The 13,867-nt window shown below is 37.0% G+C and overlaps 2 protein-coding genes across 3 annotated transcripts in view; one reads left to right on the top strand and one right to left on the bottom strand.

Moving 5' to 3' along the window:
* The window catches only part of LOC104597410 (uncharacterized), a 34,891-nt gene extending 21,246 nt beyond the window's left edge, over positions 1–13,645 (top strand). Inside the window, 5 exon segments of the mRNA XM_088891466.1 lie at positions 4,390–4,934; positions 5,081–5,240; positions 5,706–7,432; positions 8,690–8,818; positions 13,213–13,645. Of these exon segments, the coding sequence (XP_088747592.1) occupies positions 4,390–4,863 (474 nt within the window). The 3' untranslated portion in view covers positions 4,864–4,934; positions 5,081–5,240; positions 5,706–7,432; positions 8,690–8,818; positions 13,213–13,645.
* LOC104597749 (uncharacterized) lies at positions 1,623–4,443 on the bottom strand. 2 transcript variants are annotated; one of them, XM_088891958.1, is made up of 4 exons: positions 2,979–4,443; positions 2,823–2,896; positions 2,121–2,218; positions 1,623–1,981 (listed from the first exon to the last, which is right to left on the bottom strand). In XM_088891958.1, exons 1-4 carry the CDS (start codon positions 3,136–3,138, stop codon positions 1,906–1,908), a joined length of 408 nt encoding a protein of 135 aa, XP_088748084.1. In that variant the 5' UTR covers positions 3,139–4,443; the 3' UTR covers positions 1,623–1,905. The 2 variants fall into 2 exon arrangements, with proteins under 2 accessions (XP_088748084.1, XP_088748085.1); XM_088891959.1 differs by having other exon boundaries at positions 2,134–2,218.
* Positions 13,646–13,867: the final 222 nt, after the last annotated feature.

Below are 13,867 nucleotides of genomic sequence, written 5' to 3'. Positions count from 1 at the left end.
GGAGAGGGAGAGGAGAGAGAGAAATGAGACAAAGATGGGAGAGAGTGAGGGGGGAGGAGAGAGGTGATAGAGATAGAGAGAGGGGGAGAGAGATAGGGGAAGGGAGGGAGGGGGAGGGAATCAGATCAGATTTCTGATCAACCCCCCCCCCCTCCTCTCCCTCCCCCTGCCCCCCCTCTCTCTCCTCTCTCATCTCCCCTCTCTCCTCTCCATCTCCCTCTGATCAGATGTAGAGGTGGGAGAGAGGGGGGAGATAGAGAGGAGAGAGAGGGGAGAGGAGATGAGAGAGGATAGAGAGACATAGGGAGGGGGGAGAGAGAGAGGACCCCCCCCCCCCCCCCTCCTCTCCCTCCCCCTGCCCCCCCTCTCTCTCCTCTCTCATCTCCCCTCTCTCCTCTCCATCTCCCTCTGATCAGATGTAGAGGTGGGAGAGAGGGGGGAGATAGAGAGGAGAGAGAGGGGAGAGGAGATGAGAGAGGATAGAGAGACATAGGGAGGGGGGAGAGAGAGAGGGGGGAAGGGAGGGGAGGGGAGGGGAGGGGAGGGGATCATATCAGATTTCTGATCAACTGATCAGGTTTCCCCTCCCCCTCCCTCTCTCACTCCCTATCTCCTCTCTCTAGTTTTCTGCCTCTCCCACCTCTGTATCTGATCAACTAATTAGAAACCTGATCAAATACAAAGGTGGGAGAGGGAGAGAGATAGAGAGGAGAGGAAGGGGTGGGGGAGTAGCAGGTTTGCTTGTATGAGTTTATTGAACTTAATGCTTGTATGATTTTGTTGAAATGCATTTGCTCAAATAATGACTTATTCCATTAATGATACAGGGGACTACTGGATGGACATTGACATACATGGGCTTCTAACCATAAAGCTACTACAAAGGAGAATGAACCCCATTTGCAATTGTAGTTTATGGTTTTTTTGTTCTTGTCTTTTGAATGGTGAATGTGGGAGTTAATGTTTTATAGGGTTTTTGATATGAAGATGGGATGTATGTGTTAATATTGATAACCACAGTATTTAGACAAATGGTGGAAGAACTGTTGTTTATTTTTTGCTTCCACTTTTCTTGTAAATGGTGATGGAATGACTTTACAAGAATGCTAATGTTGAATGGGTGCGGGTCCCCTTGTTTGTATTGGTGCAAGAGTGCTAATGTCGATCATTTTACAATCTTTTTTCATATTAATGAAGGGTAATTTGTATAAGGTAACTTGTTCCAGGGTACCTATTATTGATAGGCAGTCCCTCATCACTTTAACCAACAATTGAATCTCACACGCAAGGTTGGTCATTCTATTCTAATGGAGATCATGCAAAAAATTGGAATACGGTCATAAGCCTTCTTGATTCCCTTGGTCCAAGATCAAAACCTTGGAATGAGGTGCTAGAGTGCTGACCTCCTATTCATGTCCCTTGTCTTTTTAGGCAAATGGCTCTTTGACAATGAATGAGAACCAATGGAACTAGTGTCATCCTCAGGAGTTCCAACTTAAACCATTAGTTACTCAGTATATTTATACAGTAATATGTTCATTATTGTTGGATACTAACCATTGGAACTTCACTACTAATTAGTTGATTAACTTGAATACAATGGAAAAATGGACCAATTATAATAGAAACTATTACATTCTATTAACCTTTCCGTCCACAAAGGGATCAAGTTCCAAGCTACAATTTCATCGAGATACAATTCATTAACTACTTCTTGTACATATAACTCTAATTCTTGTACATATACATGCCAAAAAAATACAGCAATTAACACAATGAGTAAGACCCTCATGGTCTTTAACCCTTCAGTAACTACTTCTTGGTAGGATTCCATAGCCTTAATACGACAGTCAAAATCAGCAACCAGTTCATGAAGCTCTACAATGTAGCTTTCCAGATGATTCATTATTGAATTGCCTTCACTAGAAATGTTTGTGGAAACTGCCCATTGAAATAAATTACATGGCGGAGGTACGCTACTCTGAATACAATCAAGTGCAAAGAAGTCAGCATCTCATAATAATATTTACTTTGAATACAAACAAATGCCCTTAATTGCTTATAAGATTAATTGGGCAGCTGTAAAATATCCTATTCAGATAATAACTTGTTTTTGAAACCTGAATGACAGACCTCCTTCCACGCTTACAATCCTTTGGCTTGTATTTAAGATACCTAACAAGTTGACCATCATTTGTTGACTGAGAAGATGACATCCCTGCAAACCAAAACATAAGAACCACCAAAATATTCTATGAAATATACAACTATAGTAAAAAAAAAAAATTGAAATGAAACAAACTAGACAAAATATTCTTTACTTTTTTCTTGAGAAAACAAGCTTTCACCAACTAATCTACCATATTAATTAGTTCTGGTACGATACAGATTTTGGTATGGGAATTTTTCTTGTTCATTCATCTCTCAATTCCTTTGCATGGGAATTTTTCTTATTGGACAATGTACCGATGGCCAACACTCAATCATTAGAAAACTGAACCATTTCATGTTCATTCATCTCTCAAACACCACAAAACCATTTCATTTTCATTCATCTCTCAAACACCAATAGTTGCAAAATCAAACATTTTGATTAGTAGTTACAAAACCGAACCAAAATTTATAGAAATTTCCCTTCCCTAAATCATAACATATGCTTATGGGTTATTTTGCGACAAAGAAACATTGATCAATTGTTACAAAATCGAACAAAAATTTATGGAATTTTCCCTAAATAATAAAATATGCTTCTGGGTTATTTTGCGACAAAGAAGCAATAGAACATTTTCATATCAGAACTATGCGCAGTTCTGAAGCTAAACCTTGGTCCCACCATCTCTTATGCCTCCAGCAAGATGGCTATAGATGAAGTCTGTGTGCGGTTCTAGAGTGGAGTCTGTATGAAAACTCTATTAGAACTGTGCATGGTTATAGATGAATAGATGTTGGGGGAGACAAATGTTAGGGGTGAAGCTTACCACTTTTCTTCGCCGTTCCTTCAAGGGCTGCATGTGAACAACCGAGTCTCCTCTCCTCTATCATTTCTTCAACCAAGTTTGAAGAGCAAGGGATGGAATGGGCATGCACGGAATAAAGAGAAAAGGTCGGAGTTGAGTGAAGTCTCCTCTCCTCTCTCATTTGTTCAACCCAGATTGAAGTCTAAAAGGGGAGTTGAGTGAAGTCTTATCTCCTATCTCGTTCGTTCAACCTAGATTGAAGAGAAAATGAGATTAGGAAAATAGGAAGGGAAAGGGTAAAATGGTCCATATCTTTTCATAAAGGTTAGTTTTGGTATTTTAAAAATATTTAACCCATACCTGTGATATCACATGATTCTTCTAACTGACGGTGAGTTATCATTGAATACTAAATCATCACAAAATAAAAGTTCCAATACTAAATTGTCACATTTTAAAGTTCAGGTACTAAATTAGAATTTTCTATAAAGCTCTTTCCTTTATAACAGATAAGGGCAAATTTAGGGCCCTAATATCACTAAAAGTAATACTTTCAAAAGAATTTCAAAAAAAGTTAACTTTTTCTCCCTCTTCAATTTATTCATCAGTGCCGCCGCTCGCCGCCGTTCACCGCCGCCTCCAGCCATGAATCTGATTTTACTTAGCACGAATTCTTCAGAGAAATGGGGACGTTGATTTTCTTAGGATCAAGAACCACGGAACACTCGATCGTCTTATGGAACTTTGGTTTGACCAGTTTTCCCAGGACGTATGCCCTCGATCAAACCATGAAACTCAGTTTGAGAGGCACCGGCACCGTTAAGGTGCCTGTCGAACTGCTCAAACCCTTCCCACTTCCTTACAGAGGGATTTTATTCCCCATCACTACTACCGTCATCGTTCTTTGGCTCTTCCTCGACTGATAGAACTTCTTTATCTGCAATGTCATCCCAAGGAGGGAAGGAAATAAAAGGTTAAAATCACCATAGAGGAGTTTGATTGAATCATCTTTATTTTCTCAGAGAAACGTAACATGAGATGGGTTTTGTTGCTTACGGTGCCACTGGCCACACTTAGTTGAGAGTAGGAGAGATCAACAGGTGTTGACGTTACATGCACTCCGCAAAACGTAGCAGTGTTACGAAAAACTAGCTTTACAGTGGAATTGAGGGAGACCATGTCGGTCGCCACTCCGGTAGCATCCGTACCTGATTGAATCACGATTTGCTCAAATGTAATGCTCTGCAAATTAAAAATTCAAGCTCTTACTGCCCTGAAAGAGTTAAGGATTACAGCTATTCCGAAATTACAAGAGATGCCAGAGGAGCTTGGAAACCTCCCATCACTTGAAAACCTTACTCTCGAATATATCCCTCATTTTGCATCTCTACCACAGTCGTTTCATGCACCAAAAGCCTTGACTCCTCTTTGACATCTTGTTATCCGGCAGTGTTCGAATTTGACGTCCCTCTTTCAACCACAAAGCTTACAATATCTCACCGCCCTTAAGGTGCTACAAATTGAACAATGTCGAGAGCTTCGTTCCTTGGACGGAATCCAATGTCTTACTGCCCTGAAGAAGTTATGCATTCGACAGCTTCGGAAATTAGTAGAGCTGCCAGAGGAGCTTGGAAACCTTCCGTCACTTCAAGACCTCAGAGTCGAAGACATCCCTGATTTGGTATCTCTACCACACTCGCTTGGAAACCTCACATCTCTTAAACATCTTGAGTTATGTGGGAACTATAATTTGAAATCTTTACCGGAAGGCATGCAACGCTTGACAAGATTACAGGAGCTATATATTAGAAATTGTCCTCATTTAAAGAAACGATGCTCAAGGGAGACTGGTGAAGATTGGCATAAGATATCTCATGTCCCGAATATTGATATTTCTATGAGGTGATTAATGCTGTAGCTTCCATTTGGGCAATTCATGCTACTGTAGCTTCCATACATGACACCGTCTTCTTTCAGGTTTTTTGTAATTCAAAACCCTCTCTCATCTTAGCTTATAATAATCGATTCATTGGGCTTATATATCTTATAAGTTATTCTTCTACTTATCCCTTATCAAGAATCTGAGCATGTTGGCTTGTCTTTTGGTTTCGATTCATCTATAGACTATAGCGGGATCTAACTAGTGATGGGTGGCATACATTATTATGGCACTTCAAATTCAAGAGTTACATGATTTGTTGAGGCCTTTCAAATGCTTCATTCCCTGGAGGGCTTTTTCCTTATTCTTTGTAGAACAAGTACCGAGGCGGAATATATTTCAAGGTTATACACTTTTTCTCTCTATTTATTTTACCCTTTTTCTTCTCTCTCTCTCTCTCTCTCTTTCTCTCTCTCTCTCTCTCTATATATACACGTATATATACCATTACTCTGTTCTGTCTGTATCAAGAAAAATTTGCAAGTCAGTATATATGTCAGACATGGTTATGTTTCTGTTAATCCTGGGAACATACAAATGTTAAATCAAATCCCAAATTTTAGATTTTCCGTTTACCTTTTGTTGATCTACTTATTGGCTCGCTATGTCATTTGTCATAGAATGGGAAATCTTGCCTCAAATCAATTGAATTTTATATATTTCATGACCTGTAACTTTTTTGGCACAGAACTATCATCAGACTTTTTATTCTTTTTATAGTTTAGTTTTACTTTTTATGTACTGCATCTTTCCTGGTATTCACAATCTTGGAAGTAGTTTATAACTTGATTGATTTTCTGCTTTTGTAGGTTAGGCTTTTACAATTTGTACATCTTGCTTCAGATGGAATTCAAGAGTTAAAGCTCTCTTGTAAAATTAGCATTTGCCGAAGGTAGAAGGTGTGATTTATTCTCTTTCATCATTGTCCTTCTACCCTGATCATTATATGTATTCACATATACACGAAAATGATACCATATTATTGTACAAAATTTATAATTAACTGATTCAATATTCTATATTTATAAGTTGAAAGTGATTAATGTTTTTTAAATTTTTATTTATTTTAAAAATATTGGACCAGATTTGGATTAAACCAGAATCTAATCCAAATCCAATCTGAGGCCCTAGGTCCAATAGGATTTCAGATTGGATTCATATTTAAGTTTTAAATAATTGGATAGGATTTGAACATGACAGAATCCGATCCAAATCCAACCCTGTTACAGCCCTACTGATGTTGCCATTGACAATTTGAAATACAAAAAGAGGACTACTCAAATCACAAAATTCAAGAGTTGTAGAAAAACAAACATTTGGAAAAAGAATGAAAGTAGAATTATTTATAGAGAGACAAGAAACCCTTACTTAATCCTTCAATAACTCAAGAAAAGGAGGAAGCAGAAAGTCATTCAATTTAGTCATTTCAGTTGTCAAATGGTTCCTAATTCACAATGAACATTCTCCATATAACCTGTCTTCATCCTGATGTACATTTTAGCAATTTAAAGGTGCTTGTGAGAACATATTTTTTCCCTTAATTTGATAAAAATTTCTTCTTCAACCTTTTTATGAAGCAAAAGGAAAATTACTTTCAACCTTCTTTGTTGTGGTTGTTTCCCATGGTCAACAAAGAAGCACTCCAGAACACAGAAAAGCTATGATGCAGAATTTTGAGCACTAATAGAAGGGCTGAAATCAGCAAGAGTTTAGTGCTTCAATAGAGTTATCATCTAATCAGATGCACAACATTTGATTGATAAGGTGAATGGTGAACGGAAGGAAACCCAATCTCAACTGGGTGGACTACTTCAACGTGGATCATGTTTTGGACCTTGTGGATAAAATATGGTCTAAAATTTTTTGTATGTAAACAGGGATCAAATTCAGGTAATCATAATCTAGAGGCAATACAAGGCTTTACTTCTCTTAGAAACTTGTAAGAGAAGGCATGCAACACCTCACTGCACTTGGAGAACTAGAGATTGGTAATTGTTCGGAGCCTTGTTCCTTGGAGGGAATCCAAGGTCTGACTGCCCTGAAAAAGTTAACGATTGAAAATCTTCCGAAATTACAGGGGCTGCCACAGCAATAGCTAGGAAACCTCCAATCTCTCCAACGGCTTTTTATTTCCGACTGTCCCTCCAATAATTTTTCAACTCTACTCAAAGGGCTTCGAAACCTGCCTTCACTTCAAAGCCTCCAAGTTCTAAATATCCCTGATTTGGAATCTCTACCACAATCACTTGGAAACCTCACATCTTGAATCTCTTGAAATCTATAATATCCCTAATTTGGCATCTCTACCAGAAGAAATGAAGCGCTTGACAAGATTACGGGAGCTATGTATTTCCGATTGTCTCCATTTAAAGGAATGATGCTCAAGGGAGACCGGTGAAGATTGGCCTAAGATATCTCATGTCCCGAATATTCAGCTATTATGGTGATTGATACTCTACCTGATGGATAATTAATTAAATTTGGGATTCATGCTACCACAGCAGCTTCCGTTCATAACAATGTCTTCTTCTTTCAGGTTGGTTGTAATTCAAAACCCTCTCGTCTTATCATAATTGATTCACTGGGCTTGTCTTGTCTTACATTCATTTACTTCGCTCTTTTAAGAATTTGTGCATATTGCATTCTCCATTTGTTACAATTTATCTATAGGCAGCAGGATCTAGATTTTAGATTATTATAGCACTTCAGTATGCCATTTGTCTTAGTTTGGATAATGCTTGCGAGGTTTGAGTTGGGCTTTATCCCATGGATGGAAAACAAAGAATGAAAATCCTGCTTCATCAATTAAATTTTATATATTTCATAACCTATGGCATTTTTGGCACATAACTATCATCAGACTTTTTTTATAATTTATTTTTATTATTTATGTACTGCATCAGGCCCAGGGTCTTGGACCAAGCAATTCAAAATTCAACAAAATTTCAACCTGTGCTTGCCTAATTTGCATCATTGGTGTTCACAATCTTGGAAGTAGATTATAAATGATTGGTTCTCTGCTTTTGTTGGTTAAGGTTTTACAATTTGTAAATCTTGCTCTACATGGAACTCAAAGAGTTCAAGCCCTCTTGTAAAATAGTTGTGGAAGCACTTGCCTAAGGTAGGTGTGATTTCTTCTCTTTTATCATTATCCTTCCACCTTGATAATTATATGCATTCACATACACATGGAGTGATATATATATATATATATATAATTATATAAAATTTATAATTAATTGATTCAGTATTACATCCAAACTTTATCCAAATCCAATCCGAGACTCTAGATCCAATATGATTTCAGATTGGTTCCAGATTTAAGTTTTAAATAATTGGATAGGATTTGGACATGACTGAATCCAATGCAAATCCAACCCAATTAAATCCCTACTGATATTACCATTGAAAATTTGAAATACAGAAAGGGGACTACTCAAATCACAAAATTCAAGGGTTGCAGGAAAACAAATATTCAGAAAAGGAAAGAAGGTAGAATTATTTATAGACATATAAGAAACCCTCACCTTAATCCTTCAATAACTGAGCAGAAAGAGGAAGCAGAAAGTCATTCATTTTAACCATTTCACTATTTCAGTTGTTGTCAAATTGCTCCCAATTCACAACATTCTCCATATAACCTGTATGTACATTTTAGCAATTTAAAGGTGACTGCGGGAATAGATTTTTTGCCTTAATTTAATAAAAATATCTTCTTCAACTTTTTTATGAAGCAAAAGGAAAATGACTTTTGAATCTTCTTTATTGTGGTTGTTTTCCATTGTCCATATAGAAGCACTCCAGAACACAGTGAAGCTATGATGCAGAATTTTGAGCCCTAATAGAAAGGTTAAAATCAGAAAGGGTTCAGCGCTTCAACAAACTTATCACCTAATCAGATGTACAGAAGTTGACTGATAAGGTAAATTGAAGGAAACCCAATCTCAACTGGGTGGACTACTTAAACATGGATCATGTTTTAGACCTTGTGGATGAAATGTGCTCTGTAAGACTTTTTGTATGTAAACAGGGATCAACATTAGGTAGCTCATAGTCTAGAATGTCATACATGTTTTACCCAAAATAATGTAGCATATGTAGTCGAAGACAATATACTGTTTAGTATTAATGATAGTTTTCTCTCTATATATATATTGCAAAAGAAAAATTAATTAGTGTTTAGTGTACAGATGTAATGGTATCAGGTCTTTGTCTGAATGTTAGGTTCGTTGCTAATAGTTTCAGTTCAAGAAGCATGATCTCTACCATATAATCTTATATATGACATTACCTTGCTATGGCATTCTTCTTTTGTTCTATTTTAAAATTGAAACATTTCATGAGTTGTATGCCTGTGCTCTCTACATAAACCAAATCCACTATAGGCTACAAGCCTAGGATAACAATTCATTTCCTGTTTTGCATAATCTTTCGCCTTTCTGTAGTCTAAAATAGGTTAAAACTTTGCAAAGTTTTGAAAATTATTTAGAAGGAGATATCATCAGGAAGTGGAAAGAAGTGGCTTGGTCTGCTCCAAGAAAGAATGTATCCCACCCAATTTGGTCCCCTCCAGTTTCAGGTTTCACTAAACTAAACTTTGATGGTAGTAGTGAAGGAAATCCAGGTCTGTCGGGTATAGGGAGAGCCTTCAGAGATGATGAAGGTCGAATTATTGCATTGTATTCTGGTTCTATTGGATGGGGGGACTCTCTTAGAGCTGAAATATTGGCTGTCTTGGAAGGGTTAAAAAGAGCGCAAGAGTTAAATATCAGAAAATTGATAGTGGAAGGTGACTCTAAGTTGGCTATAAATTGGTTGATGAAGGATACTTCTAGTCTGTGGAAGTTTTTGAATGAAAAAAAGAAAGTTAGACATCTCACCCAAAATATGGAAATCAAGTTTCAATGGATAAAGAGGTGCGCCAACTCCTTGGCAGATTCATTGGCCAAACAAGGGGGGGGGGGGGGAAGAGTTAATTTCTTCTGGGCAACATTGTAATCTGAATTGCTTTCTTGGGAGGGTTAAGAATTTTTACCCCTCCTTTTATACCTTTTCTATTATTATCTTTTAATAAAAGTCTCTGTTATTTATCAAAAAAAAAGGTCTTAAAATGAAAAATTAAGAAATTTCATTGAAGTATGGTACTGGCTTCTTTTGCAATGACTCTTGATGATGATTTTTTTATTATCAAATTGCCTGTGGAAAAAGGATTTATTTTTGCTACATCTTATTGGGGTAATAGGCAGTCTGAGGATTTTGTTAAGGTTTGAAATTTGTTCACCTTCAGAATGCTCTTCTCTATACAAATTGAAATTTTTTTGGTGATGGATTTTCTACCATCACATCCTTAATATTCTTTATCTTTTTATTTTTTGCTGAACATTATTAGGTTTATGCAACATGTCCAATAAACATTATTAGGTTTATGCAACATTATTAGGTTTATTCTTTTATTCTCTTTGACTGTCTAGTTAAGGACCTTACTGAGTACTTTCAATTTCAAGGTACTTATGCTCTACCCCTTGGCATTTATTTCTCTATATGCTAAGCCAATGTTCTTGAACTGTTACTGTAGTCACCCAGAAAATAGCATCACCTAATCCATGAATGAGAACGTGGAACCTTCTAGTTGTTCTTAAGGAACTGCGGTTTCAATCTAACATGTAGTTCCACATTCATTTGAGTTCTCTTTGCATTATTTGAAAACTGAGTGTAGCATTTTAGGTTATTGATGGCACTTTATTCTATTTGGGGACAGATCTCCAGCATCCATCCACAGCCAGATTAACAGTTTATCTGTAACAAGTTGTACAATATCAAAATAACACTTATTATGTGCCTTTCTAAAAAAAAAAATTGTGTTTTTCTCAAAAAAATAATACTTATTATGTGACAATTCGCTTTATTTTGGAAGAAAAGGGTGACACTTCAGGATTTATGGGAAGTCTATGATAAGTCTGTGAGTGCTGATGTTTCTTTCTTGTTCTCATGAATACAATCCTTTGCTTTGTTAGTAGTGCTTTCAGTTTCATAGCCTTGTCCCTGGTGAATGAATTGTCAACATCCAGTTACATTTCCATTGAGCATTGTCGTGCGTGTGCCTTGAATGGATGTAGAAGGCTTGGGCCTGCATATGGATCCAATCTGATTTGACATATTTGGGTCATCCCGCATATATTTTTTCTTGTTCCCTAAGGTTTGACACGAGAGTGAAAGAACATCAGTTTGAGTGTAAAGGCTTTGGGCTTAAAGGGTGCTAGGGTTTGAGAGGTTCTTTATACTTGTTCTCCATTGTTGATTATAATGGATTTTTACTCTTCCTCCTGTAGACGTAGGCAATAAGGCCGAACCACATAAATATCTGTGTGCTCTTTTTATTCTGCTTTTGTTTTCTTTCTAATTTCTCTATTTGCCAATCAATTTGGGATCTTGGGTTTGTTGTTTAACAACAACCATTGTACAATCCCTGTTTCAAGAGGCTCAATTTGAACTTTGATGGATCTTCTCTGAATAACCCAGGGCCTTCAAGTATTGAAGACATTCTCAGGAGCCATGTGAGAGAGGTACTTTAAAGTGTTAAAGCTTGTTCTAAATATCATGACACAGCCCTGTTTAAAGGAAAAAGTTGACTCTGATCCTTTTAATCATCTTGGAAGGAATTGGAAATTTAATAATAGGTGCGTGGATGGTTGATTATTGCTTCGAATGTAACTCCAGTTGAATGTGTTTTCAAACACTATTTTTACAATGGGACCCATATAGAACCATTTTGATGACTGGACCTGGGGTCAAATGGTTTGACCATCCTGCTTTCAACGTTAAAAACTTGACAAGCAAATTTCTATGGCGGTTCCCTGCTCTGACCATCCAATTGTCTAGTCTGGTCTTAGTCAACAAGATTGTTTTCAACACCATTTTCATTTATTTCACTTCTGCCATGGCCATCCTATCTTCCCTGATAATGTTAAGAACATTTTATGGCTACCTCTTTATTACAGAGGGTGTTTGGTGAGGGGGAAAAACAATCTTGGGTGGTTGGGACTTGGGATTTAATTTGGTCTGAAGGATGCCTTGGTTTGAGGAGCCTTGGAGAGAAAAATGCTTTTATATAAAATTTCTTTGAAACATCCCATGGATGATTCAGGTTAACCACATGATCCATCCATTGACAAAAACGAGATAGGTGAGAGACTACAGGAGCCTAATTGATCTGAACAGAGAAACAATAGGTTTTGACATATATTCGATGGTGGAATCCAATAAAATGGAATCTAGAATTTATTTCACATCTCCTTCCTCACTAGATTTCTCTAAAAATCTAGTCATTCTTTCTTCTGTTCAAGGAAAAGGAGAGTAGACAACAACTTGAGGTCCCAATTAGCCTCAGCCTACAAAATGATTCAACAGCAATTGAATGACATGTAAGATAGAGTTGGCCATGGACAGAAATCTGGAAATTACCCATCCCACTAAAATTCAGTTCTTTATTTGGCTAACAATTCATAACTGATTTGCCCACCAAGGATTTCCTTGTTCTTGTTAAAATCCCACTTCATTCTCAGTCCTCTTTGTGATCTTTGTAGTGAAGAATTTGAGGTTACGCAACATATTTTACTCAATGCTCCTAAAAGAACCTTGACACCACTAAAACAAAGTTCAACTTTGAGAAGAACAATGATATGCTTCTGGCCATGAAAAATCTGGAAATATCACAAAATTAAAAGCATTTATACAAACTCTAGTTAGTCTACAAGAATTGAATGTTGTCAACTAAGAAATTACTCTACCAGTAATAGAAAAAGAGAGCCACCATCCTGGGATAAATGTCAATCCTAATTGTGTTTTTTTGTAATCAGGATCATGAGTCTCTCTCTCATCTTTTCCTTTCATGTTCTTTCTCTAGAGCTATTTTGTTTCCTATCCCATGGAATCTCAAGGCAATATAGTCAAACTTTTCTTGCCTTTTAGATTTAATCAAATTCTGGTCCTTGGGTTTTAATTCAGCTTCTGATTTGTTTGGTTTTCTCGAATGGCTAGCAATAGCTTTTTACTTAATATGGCAGACAAGAAATGAAAGGATATTTAACAATAAATTCTGTTCTGTGCATTGGGTTTTCCTCTATCAATAAATTTTTCTGTAAGCCAACTTCAGGATTTACTTCTTTTGCTACTCTAAATTTTGTTTCTCTGTTGAGTTTGGTGGGTACTAAGTTACTAACTATACCTATCTAATTAATTGTGATGGTGGAGTGGACAATTCTGGTCGAGTTTCTTTTGGTTTTTGTGTTTTTAATTCTAAATTTTTATTGGCTGCAGGTGGTTTTTTGGTTATTCTTCTGATCCAGTGGAAGCAGACCTTGGTTCAATTTGGAAGGCCCTCTCTTTTGCTAAGGCTCAAGGCTGGAATTCCATTTGTGTTCAATCAGATGCTAGAAATGTTATCTTGGCGTTGAATGATGGGCTTTCTTTACCTTGGAAATATAATGTTTGGGTGGACAAGATCCAGAATCTTAAATCGTCTTTTGCCTCGGTTAATTTCTTGTTTATCCCTAGAACTGTTAATCAGGCTGCCCATCTTTTAGCTCAGAAAGCTAAATCATTTCTCTGACTGTCTGGTGGGGCACCCCCAGTCTGTATTGAACCTCTTTTGTCTGCTGTTTAATATATTTATTTTCTTATAAAAAAACCACCATCCATGTCAAATTAAATATACCGATGGTGCTTGCTCTGGTACCTTTGGGTTCTATGGCATGGGAGGTATCCTTAGAGATCCAAATTTGCTTCTACTCTTCCCGTATTAGAAATAATAACAACTACATTGCACAAATCTGGGCAATTAAACAAGGGTCCATATTTTCTGAACTTAATTGCTTTCACCAACTACTGTAGCTGTGCCCGGTTTATGATGGGAAGACCACCCGCCATCCCACTTACAGCAAGACTCTTGGATAATATAGAAAGCATCGTTTTC

The sequence above is a fragment of the Nelumbo nucifera genome, chromosome 7 (genome assembly GCF_055504915.1).
Source record: "Nelumbo nucifera cultivar China Antique chromosome 7, China Antique-T2T, whole genome shotgun sequence".
In the NCBI taxonomy this organism is placed as follows: domain Eukaryota; kingdom Viridiplantae; phylum Streptophyta; class Magnoliopsida; order Proteales; family Nelumbonaceae; genus Nelumbo; species Nelumbo nucifera.
Note: the sequence above shows the minus strand (reverse complement) of the source record. Positions and strands in the feature narration are given on the sequence as shown.